This window comes from Hylobates moloch, unplaced genomic scaffold, assembly GCF_009828535.3.
Source record: "Hylobates moloch isolate HMO894 unplaced genomic scaffold, HMol_V3 SCAFFOLD_1, whole genome shotgun sequence".
Classification (NCBI taxonomy): Eukaryota; Metazoa; Chordata; class Mammalia; order Primates; family Hylobatidae; genus Hylobates; species Hylobates moloch.
The window spans coordinates 124965194-124983877 of NW_026652276.1; the positions used below are offsets into that span (position 1 = coordinate 124965194).

At 57.1% G+C, this 18684-nt stretch overlaps 2 protein-coding genes across 13 annotated transcripts in view; one reads left to right on the top strand and one right to left on the bottom strand.

Annotated features, from left to right (window-relative positions):
- OGDH (oxoglutarate dehydrogenase) overlaps positions 1–18684 on the bottom strand; it is a 486510-nt gene that overhangs the window by 452580 nt on the left and 15246 nt on the right. The gene's annotated exons all lie outside the window — the stretch shown is intronic.
- Positions 1–18684, top strand: part of CAMK2B (calcium/calmodulin dependent protein kinase II beta) — a 106912-nt gene that overhangs the window by 61744 nt on the left and 26484 nt on the right. For all 12 annotated transcript variants that reach the window (XM_032758200.2, XM_032758195.2, XM_032758193.2 and 9 more), the window contains exons 4-6: positions 3595–3649; positions 8198–8263; positions 15565–15637. In XM_032758200.2, coding sequence (XP_032614091.1) covers positions 3595–3649; positions 8198–8263; positions 15565–15637 — 194 coding nt within the window. The remainder of the gene's footprint in view (positions 1–3594; positions 3650–8197; positions 8264–15564; positions 15638–18684) is intronic.

Below are 18684 nucleotides of genomic sequence, written 5' to 3' on the forward strand. Positions count from 1 at the left end.
CTGACCAAAGACCCCAGCACATGCCGTCCTCGGGCTGAGAGCCCCTGACTGTTTTCTTGCGCTGGCCCAGGGCTTCTGGAACTATGGTCTGGGGTCAAGTGACCCTGGCCCAGAGTCAGCTGCTCCACAGGGGTATCTGGAGCCTGGAGCTCAGGCCTTGCCTTTGTCTGGGAGCAGCCGGGAAACACCCTGGGGATGGCAGCCGCTCTTGGCCTCGGAGGCACCTGGGGAGCTGTCAGGTGGATTTTGGGCCCTTTCCTCTGGATTTTGGGCCCTTTCCTCCAAAGCTCTGATTCACTTAGGCCAGGAGGAGCCCAGGCGTGCCTGTTCCAAAGGAACAGCTGGGGACCGGGAGCCTGTTTAGGAGCCTGGGGCATCCACACACTCACCTCGGCCTGGCTCCGAAGGTCGCCGGACCCTCATCACCTGGTTTAGGGGGCTGGAACCACCTTGCCTCATCTGATGCTTCACCAATGAGTTGGGCAGAGGGGCAGGTGCCCCATTGGACCCAGCAGGACCCCAGCATGGAAAGCGGCAGCCCCAACTCCAGGGCCTGGGGCCAGGCTGCAGCCCCAGGCGGGCCCTCAGGGTCCTGCTGCTGCATCTTAGCCCCTGGCGAGATTTGCCGCTGCCCACCAACCCACGGCATCCAGACTGGACTCTTCATCCTGCTTCCTCTTAGTAACCCAGGACTTTATTTATTTGCCACCTCTGTATGCTGCCCAGTGTTATTTGCTTACTGTTTTTATTTAAATAGATTTTCTGACAATTGACTTTTTTACTTAGCCCTGTCTGTGAATTTGCCGTCTGATGTGCCAGTTAGGTTTTCTTTTAAACCACTAAAATAAGTATATAACTATTTTTAAAAAGTTAAAAATGTTTTTTTTAAAAGTGTCCACATGCACATGGCCCAGACTCCCCACACAGACCCCCAGTGCTCCATCTGGCCTGAGCAACCTGCTTCCTGCTGAGGAGGTGGGATTTCCCCCCCAACTGCCTCCTCGGAGCCCATCTGCCTCTGCGCCAGCCCACCAGGCCTGCATGGGGAGGTGGGTGCCTGAGGGCAGGGGCAGCCCCCACCATGAGATCAGCCCTGCAGCGCCCCCAGGGAGCAGTGAGGTACCTTCATAGATGACAGGGCCTCCCTTGGAGCTGCCCGTGGGGGTATCCCCTCCATGGCCCCTGGGACCACCTCTGCTTTGAGTGTGTGATTTTCATAAAGCATGTCCCAGGTGGGGCAGCTCAGAGGGACCAGCCTGCTGGGCCCCCAACTGGGCTTATTGGGCAGCCCCCACTAGAAAGGAGTGGGGAGGGGTGAGCTTTTTAACTCCAGAGATTTCATAGGCAAGTCCTAGAAGCGGGATGTTGGTGGGCCTCCAGGATCCGCCATGTCTTAGGGACGCAGAGGCCAGCCTGGGTAGAATGGGAGCCTAGGAGTGAAGAGAGGGTCCAGGGGACCTAGTGAGAGGGCATCCGTGCTCTTGGGACAGAAATCAGCCAGGGAGGGGTGAGAGGGAAAGGGGACATTGGTTTCAGATGAGTGCCTTAGCTGGTGGAGTCCCTGCTTAGCAGAGGCCAGCATCAGCTCACAGACAGCCCTGGTGGGTAAGAGTTGCCCTCCGCCCAGGGCACTGACCCAGGACATGGTCTGGGGAAAACCTTGCTCTTTGAGAATGGGGCTTGGTGGGGGCAGAGAGGAGAAGGCTGGGCTGCTGGGCCTGAGGCAGAGAAGTGGAGCAGGTCTTTCTGCACTGGGCTTGCAAAAGCCCCAGGACTCTTAAGTGGGCCCCAGACCCTGGTGCTGAGTGTTGGTCACCTGGGATTCTTCACACTCAGGTGATGATGGTGACAGTGATGGTCACAGAGCTGTGGTTTACCTAGTGCTCACTGTCTCAGAGCACCACAAAGGTTACATAATTGATCTTCACGGCCACCCCGTGAAGAGGTGCTATTTATCCTATTTCACAGAGGGGCAGATTGAGGCTTAGATGGGCTGAGCAACCTGCCCCAGGTCACACAGCCAGTGCAAGTGGCAGGGGCTGGGCTTGCCCTTTATTTTCTGATTCTGTGGAGGCTTCTGGGGCCTGGCCTGCCCTTGGTGGAGGGCGTTTTGCCTGAGGTTTAGGGGCTAAGGAGAGCCATCGGTATGGGGCTGCTGGAGTCCAGGAATCTGCAAGATGAGGCGTAGGCCCCAGAGACCACATGGAGTTCCCGGATGTAAGGACGCTATCAGGCTGGGCCCCTGGGAGAACCAGAGCCAGAGGAGGGAGGGCACTGGCAGCCAGTTAGAAACTGGGACAGCACCGGAGCATGCGAGGAAGGGGCTGCTTGTGCCTGAGGCCCAGGGGCCTGCGAACCTAGGAGAAGGCGGCTACGCCTTACCCGTTCAGCGTCTGTGGCCCAGTCTCAAGTGGTAGAGGAGAGCCACACCTCAGAGGTTCATCTTCCCAGGACTTGAGGACTGGAGAGAATAAGGCTGGTGCAGTGCAGGCCCTCAAGCCGGACTGCCCGCTGAATCCACAGCCCTATTCTGCCTTTTGTGAGCTGTGTGACTATCAGCTGCTTACCTAACCTCCCTGCGCTTCAGCTTCCTCATCTGTAACTTCTCGGGGTGGTTGGGAAGGTTAAATGAAATAACACACACAAAGTGCTTAGAACAGCCCCAGCGTGTTGGCTGTCGTCGTCCTCGTTGTTCTAGCAATCATCAGGATCGGCATGTGGGAGAGTGTCCAAAATGAGTCATTCCTAGAAAATATTTGCTGCTTAGTACAGGGCACATCTCCAGCTCAAGGAAAAGCAGGCCTTGAGGTTGCTTGCTTTGTGCTGAAATCACTCACTGTTCCCGCGCCTCTTCATCCGCTCGTTCATTCATCACATCCTGACCAGCTCCTGCCCTGCGCCAGGCAGAGTTCCAGGGCCAGGCACGCTGCACATAGATTGTCATGGGAAGTTGTGCAAGGAGGAAGGAGGGAATGATGGTGGTCCATCCTGCTGACCATGCCAGCTCTGGAATCGGAGCTCAGGGCCCAAACCTTTGGATGATGTTGCATTGGGCAGGGACCCTGCCCGCCAGCCTGTGCTGGCAGGACACAGCAGAGACACAGAGCCTGAAGGCGGAAGGCAGCCCTGGGAAGACCCAAGGTGAATAATGGTGGTTTTTGTCCCAGCTTCTCCTCATGTGGAGCTTCACGGCAGCTCCTTTCTGCGGTTTGGCGGTGTGAGCTCCTCCTGTTAATCTCCATGGTGTTTGGGAGCAGCTGACGCCCAGGCTGGGACCAAAAGGGCCTGGTCTCTCTCTGGCAGAAGGAGACAGGTGACCAGACTGGCAGCTGAGGGCGAGGCACTGGCAGCTGAGGGCAGTGGCACTGCCCTGAGGCCCTGTGGGTGCTCGCTGGGTGGCCAGCTGGTCCTCAGGGCCCAAAGCACTCTGCTCAGCCCTGCCCTCTGGCCTGCCCACCCAGGCCCTACCCAGCCTGATCCTCTGGGCAACCCTAGGGCTTACATAGCTGGTGGTGTGCCTGGACAGGTATGGAGGCAGGCAGGGGGTTTGTCCTGGGCTACTGCCAGACCCTCATGGCTTCTCTGTCCCCACAGTGCGTCTCCACGACAGCATCTCCGAGGAGGGCTTCCACTACCTGGTCTTCGATCTGTAAGTTCCAGAGCTGGGGACTCTCGCCGCACTCACTCCCAGCCTTGGCTCAGGGTGGGATCTTCAGCCTCCCCAGCCCCAGGGAATAGTCCCTACCCGTGGGCTGGCCACTCCCTTGAGTGTGCTTCTGCTGCTGGTCCCCTTGCTCCAAGCTGTGCCTGGCCTAGCTTCCCTCGCCTCTCCTCATTTGCTTTGCACCAGGGTTACTGAGGCCCACAGAGGCAGGACTGACACCCTGGACTCCCCTTCTCTTCCACACAGAACAGGGCACACTGGAGGCAGTGGGTGGGTGGACCCCAGAGGGATAGTCAGTCAGCAGCTGCATTCACCTTCCTTTCCTTGGTGCCCTCATCCCAGCTGGACTAGGGCACCACTGGCTGGCGTGAGTGCACATGTGTGTGTTTATGAGTGTGGCTGTGAAATGTGATCATGTGCACATGTATGCATGTGTGTGGGTGTTTGCACGTGGGGGTGCGTGAGCACATGAAATCAGGGTCCATATGGGTGGGGATGTGCATACATGTGCATGTGTATTGTGTGAATGTATGAGTGAGCGTGTGGAGGTGTGTGCATGTGGGTACGCTGGCACAAGTGTATGCATGTGTGTGCATACATGTGTATGTGTGTGTTTGCATGAATGTGCATGTGTGAGTGTCTCATGAGTATGTGTGCAGTAGCTCAGTGAGAAGGTGTCTGGGGCCGCTGCCGCCTCTCACTTCCTGCCGGATTTAGAAGCAGTGATCTCATCTCCCTCACTTTTGACAGTTCCTGCTAAGCAGCGCTATATTTAGCTGTCTGTGAGTCAGTGCTGCTCCAGGACCCTGACCTGGGCAAGGGCCCATAGACCTTAGCCTGCCCCTGTGGCCTCCAGGCGGCCGCACAGCCAGAGAAGCCCAGCCTTGGTGCTATTGCCATGGTTACCCCCAGGCCCTCCCCATGGCTGCTGTGAGCATGCAGGCCAAGCAGAGATAGGACGCGCCTGCGTGGGGGCTGCCCTCTCAGCTCCTCCTTCCTCAAGTGACAGACGTCAGGCCATGGCACATGTAGGCCTGAGGAGGCCTCTGTCCACGTGAGGTTCTCAGCCTAGAGAAGCTGAGACTGTCCCTGCAGGGGCTTGGCCACCTCTCAGGTTCCCCTGCATGTCCCACAAGACACCAAGTCGAATCATCAGCCAGGTGACTGGGGCTGACCCAGGACACAGTTGCCACTGCCTGGCTGAGGCTGTGTCCTGAAATGTCTGTCCAGTGGCCCTGGGGAGCTGGCAGGCTTGCTGCCACACCTGTGTGCCCCACCACACCTCCACCAGCCTCTTTTCCCAGGAAATGGAGAGACTGTGGGGTGGGGGGTGGTCCGGTCCAGGGGCCTTGGTGGCCAACAGATGGCTGCATGTGTTACAGGAGCTGAGGAGGAGAAAGGGTGGTGTGTTCGTGCATGTGTGTGTGCCCATTTGAGAGACTCTCATGTCTCCCGCCTTGCCAAGCATATGCCAGGCAGGTGTCAGTGGAGGCCCTGAGGCAGGCTGGGAAGAGGAGATTGGCTGGCGAGTCAGGAAGGACCCTCCATGTCTTCCCCACCCACCTCCATGGCCCCTGTGCCTCAGCCAGCCTCCAGGCCAGCAGAGGGCCGGGACAGCAGTTTCTGGAGTTGGCTGGCATCGCCCTCAGGAGGCCCTGAGGCCCCATAGTAGTTTGGGGACTCTGTGGATTCTGGGGGATTGACAGATATCCCCACTCCCCTTGCTTGGGAATGTCACAGGGCTTGAGGACTAGGCCTAGGAATAGAGGGTCTCACACACACCTGCACACCCAGAGGACAGAAGCTCCCATAGGCACCATGGCTGAAGCCTAGAATCAGCCATGTGTCTCCCACAGCCTAAGGAAAGGGGGCCATGGAGTCATATGTGTGCCTTCCCAGACTATGTCCCTCCTGGGCCAGCATTGAGTTTCCCAAACTCCCCAACGTGGGTGGAGGAGCAAACTCCCTTCCCTGAAACTGAACCACTAGATGGCCCTGGCCAGGGAGTCCCAGGTGCCCACTAGCCCAAACTGCAGCTTCCTGAGCACACAGAGCACCCCAGAGGGCCTGACGTCAGCCCTAGTGAGGCACCCCTTGGAGGGACTCTGGGCTGCAGCCCCGGCTCAAGACCTTAAGGCCTTTTAGCCACTGTTCTGTGCCTGGACTCAGCGTCTACAGAGCCTAATCTGTGTTCAATGTGTGCCAAGACCTAGACAGTTATAGCACAACACTGGGGCATGCCAGGCCCTTGCCTGGGCTAGATGTGGGTTTTGATCCTCCTGCCTGCCCAATGCACATGTATACACAAGCACACATATGTACAAACATGCACACTGATGCACATGCACACATGTGTGCGCATGCACAAACTGCTCTACCAGTACACAAGGGCACACACAGGCACACATGCACACATGCACACATGCAAAACAATATACATGAACATGAGTGCACGCATGGGCACACATAGGTACAGACAGACACGCAGACACACATGCACATGTGCTCACAAGCCATGCACAAGCCAGTATACATGTACACAAGGGCACACACAGGCATCTACACATGTGAGCATATGCACACACACCCCCTCACACGGACAGGCCAAGCTCAGGAGCCCGGCCAGATGACCCTGGGAAGGGCCCCGTCAACACTGTTTTGTTTCCTTGTGGTCGGTGTGGTGGTTGATTGGCTGTAGAAATGTGCTGGCCCATGAGGAGTGAGAGGAGAGGCATGCAGGGGAGTGAGCGAGGGTGAGCAGAGCTCCAGGTCGCATGCTAGGTGCTGGTCGGGGACACAGAACAGCAGAGCCAGTCAGGCAACAGAGGCAGAGCCCCTGCCCCCAGCCCCCAGCCTGGACAGAAAAATGGGGAAAGGAAAGGGAATGCCCAGTCCTTTAATGCCCTGCTAGGTGCCAGGGACTTGGGTGTCTTCCCAGTGCATTTCACCCTCACATTGCTCGAAGGATTCTGAGGGGATTCAATGGGATCATCAGGGCATGCGTTTAGCTGGAGCAGGGGTGAGCCGACATTCAACACATGCTCGCTTTTCTTTTTCTCTGGTGCTGAGAGAGCACCCACATGTGCCAAGGTCACATGTTCAACAGACCCACTCCCTGGGTCTTCCCTGCCGTGGACCAGCCCAGCCCCAAGTGCTGGGCCCAAAAATGAGGAAGACCTAAGCCCTACTTTCCAGAACCAATGGGGAAAACTGCCAGGCAAATAGAGAAGCCACAGCGCCTGGGCAGTGCAGTGGAGCAGGCGGGGAGATGGGGAAGAGGGTGCGGAGGCAGAGGAGGGGCTCGGACCCCACAGGCCTGCCCCACACATAGGGTCACAGGAAGTGGTGTGGGAGCAGAGACTCTAACCTTCTCAGGGGTGAGATCTTCTAGGGGAGTCTACCAGCAGACTCAAGCAGGCTAAGTGTGTGAGGGGCTTGGCCAGACCTGCAGAGGGCTCCGTCCTACTCCCCTGTCATGCATCCAGCCCCTCCACCTTTTTGTTCCATGCCCACATTACCTGGCTCCCTGAGGCCCTTCAGATTGTGGCTTCTGCTCACAGGGTCTATCCTGACCATAGGGCCCAATGACTACTCACCGGGTAGAGACACAGGACAGGAGAGTGGGCAGAGACCTCCCTTCTGCCTGTCATCTCTGTTCTTCTGCTAGAGATGGGACTTGAACACCTCAAGACCCCAGGCCACCAAGGAGGCCAGATTTAGCCACCGTGTCTTTGGGCTCTGATCCTGTGTGAGGGCCACCACTCTGGCCCTAAGTGGGGGTGGGAGAGTATTGAGGAGGGGAGACCAGATCTTCTCAGACTTGGAATTTGAGTCATAAGGCCTGGGTGTAACAATGGAGATTCTGAGACAAAGCTCCTGTGCTGCCCACTCTGGGCAAGTCACCAAATCTTTGAAATTTGTTTTCTCATCCATAAAAATGGAGTATAATAGTGGCCAAAGTCATAGAGTGGTTGTGAGGACTGAAATGTTAAATGTCATTATAGATAAGTAAGCACTAGTAAGCTGTCAGTCCCAAGTGATGATGGTAATGCGGTGGAGGTGGTGGTGCTGGTGATGGTGGTGGTGGTGATGATGATGGTGATGATGGTGATGGTGATGGTGGTGATGGTGTGATGATGGTGATGATGGTGGTGATGGTGATGATGATGGTAGTGGTGTTGGTGATGGTGGTGGTGGTGGTGGTGGTGATGGTGGTTGGTGATGGTAGTTGGTGGTGGTGGTGATGGTGGTGATGACGCTGGTGATAGTGGTAGTGATGGTGATGTTGGTTGGTGGTGATAGTGGTAGCGATGGTGATGTTGGTTGGTGGTGATGGTGGTAGTGATAGTGATGGTGGTTGGTGATAATGGTAGTTGGTGGTGGTGATGATTGTGATGATGCTGGTGATGGTGACATTAGTGATGATGGGAGTGATGATGATAGTGGTGATGGTGGTGGTAGTAGTAATGGAGGTGACAGTGCAGTGTGACAGGGGTCTCCAGAATCTGTGACCCCTTCATGCTTCTCCCATAGGGTCACTGGTGGGGAGCTCTTTGAAGACATTGTGGCGAGAGAGTACTACAGCGAGGCTGATGCCAGGTGGGTGCAGAGCCCTCACACTGTCCTGTCCCTCTTCCTTTATAGCCTCACCATCCCTCCTTCACCCACTCCTGCTGTTCTTTCTAACCCACGTCTGGTCCTGAGCATCCCTGCTCACCCACACCCCAGACTGACAGGCATGAAGCCAAAGGAAGCTTGTAACCTCAGCGCAGAGCCAAGAGGCCACCTCCCCTCCACGCCCAAGGCCCTGTTCAGAGGGCTTGGCCCTGGGTCTATGGGCCTCCCAGTGTGAGGATGGAATGGAGGAACTTGGGCTCCATCCAGGTGGGGCTTCCTGTAGACCCTCAGGCAGCCCTTCCCACAAGGCCAGCCCTCCCTGGGGGGATGAAGAGGGACAGATGGTCTCAGAGATGGCTGTTTGTGGCCCGGCTGCTGGAGACCAGATTGAGGGATGGCAGATGTCAGCTGGGGAGGTGACAGGGCCCTGTCCCTGGAAGCATAGGCCACTGGTAGCCTGCTGTGGCCCAGGCCAGATGCCATCCTGACACCTGACAAGGATGTCTCTCGTAACAGTACATCTCACCTCAGGGACAGCTGACAGCGTTACTCCCTGCCCACTGGGCTCTGCCCACCCTGCTCTGCCACAGAGATGTGTATTTAAAAAAAAAAACCACCTGAGGCCAGGCATGGTATCTCACACCTGTAATCCTAACATTTTGGGAGGCCAAGACAGGAGGATTGCTTGAGGCTAGGAGTTTGAGACTAGCCTGGGCAATATAATGAGATCCCCTCTCTACCAAAAACTTAGAAAAAATTAGCCAGGCATGGTGGCACACATGCACATCAGCTACTTGGGAAGCTGAGGTGGGAGGATGGTTTGAGCCTAGGAGTTCAAAGTTGCAGTGGGCCGAGATTATGCCACTGCACTCCAGCCTGGGTGACAGAGCAAGACCCTGTCTCCAAAAAATAAATACATAAATAAGGCTAACGGAGGACCTCGCTAGGTGGTGAAATTGTGGATGATTTTAAATTTGTATCTTTGTCTATTTAAAAACTCTTTTTAGGCCGTGCGTGGTGGCTCACACCTGTAATTCCAACACTTTGGGAGGCCGAGGTGGGCGGATCACCTGAGGTCGGGAGTTCCAGGCCAACCTGACCAACATGGAGAAACCCTGTCTCTACTAAAAATACAAAATTAGCCGGGCGTGGTGGCGCATGCCTGTAATCCCAGCTACTCGGGAGGCTGAGGCAGGAGAATCGCTTGAACCCAGGAGGCGGAGGTTGCGGTGAGCTGAGATTGCGCCATTGCACTCCAGCCTGGGTGGGCAACAAGAGCAAAACTCTGTCTCAAAAAAAAAAAAAAAACTTTTTAAAATGAGTGTGTATTACATTTCTGATCCAGAAAAATGAATTTTTTTCAAGTAGCAGAAGTAGTTTGATGTGACTTGCCTCTGCACCAGTAGGAAACTGTCCATCGTGACATGGCCCGCATTCCTGATGGGCAGTGTGAGCAGCTCTGGTGCCACTGGGCCTCCCCTAGAGCCAGGCAGGGAGAGGGACAGAGCTGGCGAGTCTCTTGGCCCCAGACTTCTGTGGGGTTCGGGACACTGGCTTCTTTTCTAAGGATCCTTGAGGAGGGACTTTGCAGAACAGCCTGCAGAGGCCTGTGCACTTGGAGTGGAGGAAGACGAGGTTTTCCTTTATACTATACTTAGAAGAAAAGTAGAAAGTGGAACGGAGCCCTGTCCCCCTGCTCTGAGCTTCTGGGATGAGATATGTCACAGAGTGTGCTGCTGCCTGCCTGCTGGCCAGGTGTACTTAAGGGTCCCTGGTGGCCCATCCAGACACCTGCCGGGGCAGGTGGGATCCTGGGGTGGGTGGAGTGCCCTGAGGGGTGGACAGATGCTGGGCAAGGGTGGGGGCATGTGGCCTCCTAGAGCCTCCCATCAGCAGATCGGACCCCACAGCTAGGGCTCAGGAGTGCCTTAGACCACAGCCTCACCCTCGCCCACCCCCACCCCCTGCCTGTGCCCCATCACAGGCCTCTCACTCCCACCCTCCTCCTCACCTGCCGCCTCCAGCCCTTTCCCCTGTCCCCCTGTGCCCCACCCTCTCCTGTGCTCCCTCTGCCTCCTTATTGATGTACTGCAGCCCCCAGAGCCCCCTCTGCTCCTGTGGATCCGTCTTGGCCCCTGTGTGGTTTAGGAGTCTTTGTGCTCATCAGGTTTGGGGAAGGAGACACAACCTGTTATCCCCCACTCTGGGGGTCAGCTTGAGAGTCAGCCTGCCCAGAATGCTGCACCCCTCGCCGCCCCAGGTGGAGGCTGGAATGGGGCAGCTCCAGCCATGGGGGTGAAGGGGTCACGTGTGGCTTCCTCATCACACCAGGCCAGTTCCCTCCACAGCGCCAGCCCCTCTGCCCAGTCCACAGGCGCAGCCTTGCCTTCTTGCTTAGCATCTCCCCCCTCAGTCTGAGTCTCTGATGGGCACACAGCACCCCTCACACACCCAGAGCCCCTCCCTGTGGCGGGCCCTCGGATGCCTGGCCTGGCAGCAGGAGTCCCACCTGCTTGAACCCCAGATTTTCTGCTGTGGGCCAGGGGACCGCAGAGCTGGCCTGGCGAGGTCTGGAGTAGCCTCAGGGTAGGCTCAGGAAGGGAGAAGTGAGGGATTTCTAGCGTCCTCAGGAAATGCTCAGGCTGTTCAGGTCCCAGGAACCTTTGCCAGAGCAAACTGTAGTGTTCCCTGCTCTGACCCAGGTCTCCCCACCTCCTCTCACAGGACTCCCGATGCGGAGAGCACCCCTGGTGTATGGGGTCCCTTGGAACCAGCCAGAAGAGATGTTCTCTTAGAAACTCCACTGCCTCCATTGAGGGTTTGGAGCTCAAATGGAGGGCATTCCATAGCCAGACTGTGGGGAGCGAGGGGGCACACGGCCTGCATCCTGTAGAGAGTGCCAGGATCCGGGCAGTGATTTTGGAGGCTGAGTGGGAGAGGGGACATGGAGAGGGAAGGAGCCTCCTGGAGAGCCCCTCCTGGGTTGGCCCTGCTGGCGCGACAGCCTCAGCATGGGGCCCCTCCTCGGGCTTCAGCAGCCTTGGGCTCCTTTCTTTCTGGGGGAGCCTCGCGCCCTGCCTGGGGCCATGGCGGCTTTGCTCTCTGTGCGTGAGCTTCAGCCTTCAAGCAGTGGAGCTTGATGGAGAGTCTGACAGAGGCCCCTGTGGGCCCCTACCCCACAAGCATCGCCACAAACTCGGGGCAGGACTGTAGCAAAGGAGGGAGCTTGACTTGCCCCCAGGGCGGAGCCCCATGTCTGAACAGCCAGGGTTGTGCTGAGACAGAGGTAAAGAAGGACAGGCGCGGGACAGGATGGGTCGAGGCCTCCTGGCCAGACCCAGGCAGGGAGGTGCTTTCCGAACCACATAGACGCAGCCAGGGCAAGTGTACTAATGCCCTGCCTGGTACCTGCCAAGGGCCAAGAGCTGCTGCCGTGGAGCAGCTGATGGATTTCTGGATGAGCCCCATCTAAGGAACAAGAAGAAACACGCCAGTCATTGCTTTTCTGAACTCATTTCTAATGAACAAAGCTGGAAATTCCTCTTAGGAGGAAGCAGGGTCTTATTTTGGAGTTTATGGGGAAACTGAAGGGTGCCCATGTCTTCTTCAAACAGGGAAAGCAAAGTTCAAAACATTTAGAACCCATTTTTTTTAAAAAAAACTTAAAAAGCAATGTGGTGGCCAGGCACGGTGGCTCATGCCTGTAATCCCAGCACTCTGGGAGGCCGAGGCGGACAGATCACAAGGTCAGGAGATCGAGAACATCTTGGCCAACATGGTGAAACCCCGTCTCTATTAAAAATATAAAAATTAGCCTGGCATGGCGGCGCATGCCTGTAATCCCAGCTATTCTGGAGGTTGAGGCAGGAGAATCGCTTGAACCTGGGAGGTGGAGATTGCAGTGAGACGAGATCGCGCCACTGCGCTCCAGCCTGGGTGACAGAGCGAGACTCTGTCTCAAAAAAAAAAAAAAAGCAATGTTGCTACTGAAAGATGGCTGAAGGGACTTGATGCAATGCTGACTGTCCGTGGAGGGGGAGGACATCAGAGCCCAGGCTGAGAGTAATGTCCCAAATGCTGCTTGGGAACAATTCTAATCACAAAAGTGACATCTTAAACTGTTCAAAACATGAAAAAACAAAAACAAACCTAGAGGGGGTCGGCCCTTCCTAGAGAAGACAGCGATGTTCACAGAAAGTGAGGGCAGACAAGATGGTGTGACTGTGAGTCTCACATCCTCCAAGGGCCGTGGTCTCAGATTGCACCAGGACAAGGGCAATATGAAGACAGGTCCCTAAAGTGCAGGGGACCGCCCTGAATGGGCTGTCCCAGGCCAGGTGGTTGTCCCATCCCACCTACCCTGCTGGGTGCAGCCTGGCCCAGCCTTGTTCTGGGGACCCCTGGCTTGCTCAGCCAACTCAATCCTGAGCATGCGATTGCAGGGCCTGGAGCCTGCGTGACAATGGACCGGGCGGACTTGATCTCAGCAACACGTGCCAAGTCCCCGTCATACCCTCAAGGACACCATGGAGAGGTGCAGACCCAATGCTGGCCCCATAGTCCCGGTCTCTGGCATTGGTTTGGGGCCCTGCACCACCAGCAGGGGAGGCCGAGGAGGACTGGGTGAGCCAACTGTGGAGTCAGGGGGCGATGACAGCTGGGGAGGAAGGAGGATACAGGGCGTGGCCAGAGCTGCAGCCAGGACTCAGTAAGTCTGAGGCTGAAAGAAGGTCGAGGAGGAAGGTTCAACTCTCGCCCTCAGTAGTAGTCTGTGAGGTGCATGTGGTGCAGGCCGAGCCCCTGTTGGTGTCCAGGGAGGTGGCACTTCCTGGTGACCACAACCTCTGCACACATCACTCCACCAGGAGAGTGCCCAAAGGCAGAGGAAAGTCCAGCCATCAGGGAGGTGATGGACCACGGGGATGGGCTGGGGGAAAGTGCACACAGTTGGACAGGAGGAGTCCAAGATCTCTGCCCTTCCCAGGACAAACCAGGGCCAATACTGACCACAGGATCTGGCCAGCACTGCTACCGTCCACACCACGCAGCAGTGCATGAAGGAGCTGGCCCCTGGGAGGGCCACGCTGAGCTCACTCTGCATCTGGACCCATCTGGATGGCTGTGGATATCTGACCCCACAGCCTTACCCTCGACTGCCCAGGCTTCCCGTTCCGTAGGGAGGCTGAGTCGGCCCACCAGAGGGAAGCCCCCACCCCAGCCAGCCAGCCATGCTTAGGCTCACAGGCCTTGCCAGGACACAGTTGGCCATTCAAAGGAACAGATGCTGGCCTCCTCGGGAACAAGGAGGAGGGGGTGGTCCAGGCAGATGAGGGCAGCATGGGAAGTAGATGCTCCTCATAGTGGCTGGCCATGAGATGACTTCAGGGACACAGCCCCCTACGGGAGTTGCAGGAGCAGAAGAGAGGCCAGGAAGTCTCTAGGCGTAGGCTAGGGAGAAGGGAGGATGTTTCAACAAAGGGGCAGGACACCCCAGGGCACATGGGGAGGAGGGAAAGCGGGACACCCCAGGGCATATGGAGCATGGAGATAGGATTGTGGCTCCCACTCTTGGTGACATTGAAGTGACACCACCAAGGGGCTGTCTCCCATGAGTTTGGGCCTGGCTTCTCCTGACCCCACACACCTCAGGAGTCCATCACCCGTTAGGACTCTGAGGGCTGGATTTCTTCAGGAGGAAGCTCAGATTCACTTTTTAATGCAATGGCTGACGCTATACAGATGGGACCAGGAGGGCTGGGAGCTATTTGAGGAAGAGGGCTGGCCCCCTGTGTCCTCTCTGTATTTGCTGTTAGGAAAACAAAGCCCACTCATTTTGCTGACCCTGGTCACCCTCCTGTCCCCAAGGATCTGGCTGGGATAGAAGGGTCTTGAGGGGGTCTTCCTGTCCCTCCCTTGACCCTGCCCAGTGGGGCGGTGACTGAGACCCCAGGCAGGTGGGCATCGGCAGCCTGTGGCAAATGCCTCCAGGCCCAGCAGGGCAGCCTCGGAGGTGGTGGCTATCACCCTGCATTGAGGAGCTGTCCCTGGGGAAGGGCTTGTGTTGGGCTCCAGGGGCACCTGGGCAGAAGCAGATTCAAGCCACAGGCTCTCGGTGTGTGCAGGGGCTCCGTGGCCCTGGGTCTGATGTGCTCTAGGACAGGTGTCAGGGAGGTGGCCTGAGAGCAGCTTGGACCTCTCCTCCCAGCCAGTCATGGCCTGGAAGGGCCCAGGACTTCTGCCAACAGCCCTCCCTGACTACGAGAGGAAGGGTTGAAGGGGAAGCTCCATGTGCTCAGTGCTGTGCACACACAGCCCCCTGCCCAGCCCCTCAGATCCCTGGGAGCTGAGCTAGATGCCCCTAGTAGTGCTGCTGGAACTGAGCCACCCAACACAGCAGCCACCAGCCGATGTGGAAGCTTGGGTTTCACTTTTTTTTTTTTTTTCTTTTTGAGATGGAGTCTCCCTCTGTCGCCCAGGCTGGAGTGCAGTGGCGCCATCTTGGCTCACTGCAACCTCCACCTCCCGGGTTCAAGCAATTCTCCCTTCCTTAGCCTCCTGAGTAGCTGGGATTACAGGCACCCACCACCACACCCAGCTAATTTTTGTATTTTTAGTAGAGATGGGGTTTCGCCATGTTGGCCAGGCTGGTCTTGAACTCCTGACCTCAGGTGATCCGCCCGCCTTGGCCTCCCAAAGTGCTGGGATTACAGATATGAACCACCGCGCCCAGGCAGGTTTCACTTTTTATTAAAATGAAGTAACGTGCCCTAGCACATTATTTCTGCTCCAGCACAGAGCAGGGTCCTGGTGCCTGGGGCTTTCTCACACACCAGGGCAGCCCCCTGCCCCCACCTCCAGCCGCCTTGGCCCTTCCCTGCCTTGGTTTTCCAGCCCGCTTGCCCGGCCCGCTCACCTCAGCCTGTCTTGCAGGGTACAGACTCAGCCTGGCCTCCCTCCTAAGGGTGCCCAGCTTAGGGTCAGGCTTGGCCAACAGGAGCCTGGGGACAGGGGTGTTTCCTTTGAAAGTCACTTCTGTGTGCCTGGCCGTGCCCTCTGAGCAGATACGGGCCCAGAGGGGAAAGCAGGGCCAGGGCCAGGGTTGCTGGCCTTGGAGGTGAGGAAGGAGGCCTAGAGGCCCCTCCTGGCCAGCATCTCCTCTCCCCTTGACTCGCTTTGTCCCCCTGGTCCCCCCAGGCCACACAGCACCATTGCCCCTGTCCCCAGTGCCTCCTCTTGCTGCTCCCCAGGGCCACTCACACTAACCCCCCTGCTGTTTGCCACAGTCACTGCATCCAGCAGATCCTGGAGGCTGTTCTCCATTGTCACCAAATGGGGGTCGTCCACAGAGACCTCAAGGTGAGTTCCCACCCCACTCTGTGCCAGGTGTCTGTTGTCTGTACCTGCATGCTGTGTACAAGGAAGTGTGAGGGGCTGGACAGTGTGGGGCACTGTGGAGCTTGGAGGGGTGAGGTATATGTGTGTGTGTGTCCTTGTGTGCATGCATGGAGGAGTGTGTGCATGCATGTGCATGGGTATGTGTGTGCACGTCCTGTGTGGAGGGTGTGCATATGTGCATGCATGTCTAGAGGCATGTGTGCATGCTTATGTGTGTGCACCTGTATGTAAGTGTGCATGTGTCATGTGCATAGAAGTATGTGTGTGCATGTGCATACGTGTGTACATGGAGGTTCACGTGTACATATGTGCATGCCTGGGTGGAGGCATTGTGTGTGTGTGCACATGTATGTATACATGCTTGTGTGTGCATCTTGCACCTGTGTGGGGATGTGCATGTATGTGCACACTTACAGATGTGAGTGCATATGTCTGCATGGGTGGTCGCATGTCTGTATGTGTGCCTGTGTGCATGTGTGTATACATATGGCATGTGTGCATGCACATGTGTGGGGACTGTGTGCATGCATGAGTATGCATGTGTGTACAAGTGTGTACGTGTGTGGGCATGTTTGTGTGCATGCATATGTGTGTGCATGTATGCATGTGTGTGCATGTCTGGGCATGTGTGTACATGTGCATGTGTGTGCACTTGTGTGTTGGGGGGGTCTGCACATGGCCCTCCCTAACCCTCCGGACCTCCAGGGCTGGGAGGGGTCAGTCTTCAGAAATCAGCCTATTACCCCGCACTCCAGCCTGGGCGATAGAGAAATCAGCTAGTAACAAATGTCCACTCAGGGTCTAACTGTGAGCCCCCGCCAAGACTCCACTCTGGCAGGTGGGGACAGGGGTGACAGGGCTGACACCGCTGGGAGCAGGGTGGTGAGAGCAGGACTCGCCAGGGTGTGCCAAGTCCTCCCAGCCCTTTCTTCAAGTCTCTGCTGCCCCCAGCTCAGGTCTGGGCAAAGCAGTTCTAGGCTCTGTTCAGAAGAAGATTGGTCACCCCCCAGGTCACAGGGTGGCCTCTCAGAAGCTTAGCTGTCTCTCTGCTCCTCCTCTCCCTTCCTCCCTCCCTTTCCTTCCTTCCAATCTCCTTTCCTCCTTCTTCAACCCCACCTTCCCCAAGGCTTGGTTCAGCCTGCTGCTTCTCTGTAGACAGGCAAGCAGTGCAGACCCTGGGGCCATCACCCTGATGGCATTTAAGACCAACCTCCCCATTGGTTTTCATGCTGAATGGGGGTCACACCTTTCCTTAGGCCATCGATGATCTTTGCGCTGCTCTGGGGAGAGTGTCACACAAAGAGCAGATCCAGGACCCTCTCCTATACCCTTTACACGCCACTGTGCCCCCTGCTCCTTCTCATCTCTGCATCCCAGGCATGTCCTGCTTTGTCTCATCTGAGTCAGCCTCAGTTGCCTCTGGGAGGCCCCCAGGTGCTCCCCTCGGGGCCACGTGGGTTGGTGCTAGGACTTAGTGGTTTTCCTGTGAGGGGTCACAGACATTTTGTTACCAGACCCCATGATTTATCTGGTTAACTCTGGGGCCAAGGCATAGAAGTGGAGGTCAGTGGTACCTCCTCCCCAATTTGGGAGACAAACAGAATTCTTGCTGTCTCAACCTCCTGTTGAGGGGGACAGGATGTCCTTTTCTCCTGGACAGAAATCCACCGTCTTGATCGTGACAGCCCAGGAAGCAGCAGAGTAGTAGGGTTGCTGTCACCCCACTGGGGAGGGTGGCAGAGAGCAGAGGGCAGTTAATGTCATCCTAGGGAGCTGCAAAAGAGCCAGGGTGGGGCATCACTGGGTGGCCTAGCAGGGGTGGGCACAGCCTCAGAGCTACCCTGGAGCCTCCAGGCCTTCTTGCCCAGGGCTTCCTACGGTCCATGTTCACTTAACGCTCCTTCTCTTCGGAAGAACTGCTGGTCTGTTTCCTCTGGGGAGGGGGGACATGCAGCAAGTCTGCTCTGGGCTGCGTGGAAAAATGCAGCCCCTGACCCCTCCTCTGTCTGACTTCTCCATGTGGCTGCACGGGGAGCTTGGGACCTCCACCCACTCACGTTGGCAAAATCACCATGTCCAGTGGCCTGTGGGTTGGTGCTCGGTGGACAGGGATGCGTGTGCCCCAGCAGGCTGGGACCCCCAAGGTGACGAGGAGGTGGAGGTGGGGGACAGAAGCCCCCAGTGCTGCCTTGTCAAGGGGGCACATGGCCTCATCCCACCTGCTCAGTAGGGCGTGGCTGGAGCTTTCGAGGAAGCTCTGGGTTTCTGCTGAGGGGCGCTCACAGCTCAGGGCTGTGGCAGTCTTTGCACATGGGGATAGCATATGTCATTCATTCTGGGGGCCACTTTTTCACATTTCAAGATCTCTGAGGTTTACAACCAGTGTTAAAAGTGGGTGGAGTGGTCTGTTTTGTCTTTTTTGGTGGCTCATCAAGCGGCAGTGTGATCCCGAGGGTAGTGCATCAGATGGAAGCAGTGCCAGGACAGCGGGACACTCACCAGGGCGAAGGGGTGGCCTGGGAGGCTGGCCAAGGGGACCTGAGGGCCCCAGGGAGCCCCCTGCTGGTCAGGGACAAGGAAGGCCTGCAGCCGAGAGACCCCACCGCTGGGAGATGGTGAGGCTGATGGGTAGGCCAGAGCCCGATGGGGTTTGAAAGCTGGGACAGGAAGGTCCCATGGGATGCAGTGGCCATGGGACCCCCTCAGGCCCTCAGTGCCAAGTGTCCCCAGTCCAGGGACAGCAGCCTCCTTGGCCGCTGCTGCAGGATAGGGAGCAGATGTCCTTCTGGCTTGAGCAAGGGCACTGCTCCCTGTGTCAGGGCCTGAGTAACCCCCCCCACCTGTGGATACCCAGCGGGCAGGGGGTCATTGCAGGGGCCTCCTTCCTGCCCCATGTAGTGGGGATGACCAGAGCCAGGGGACTTGGTGGGTGGATGTCCTGGGCTGCCTCTAGTGCTGAGGCCCCTGGGAGTTTCTCCTTGCCCTTTGGGGGTCACCATCTCAGCAGG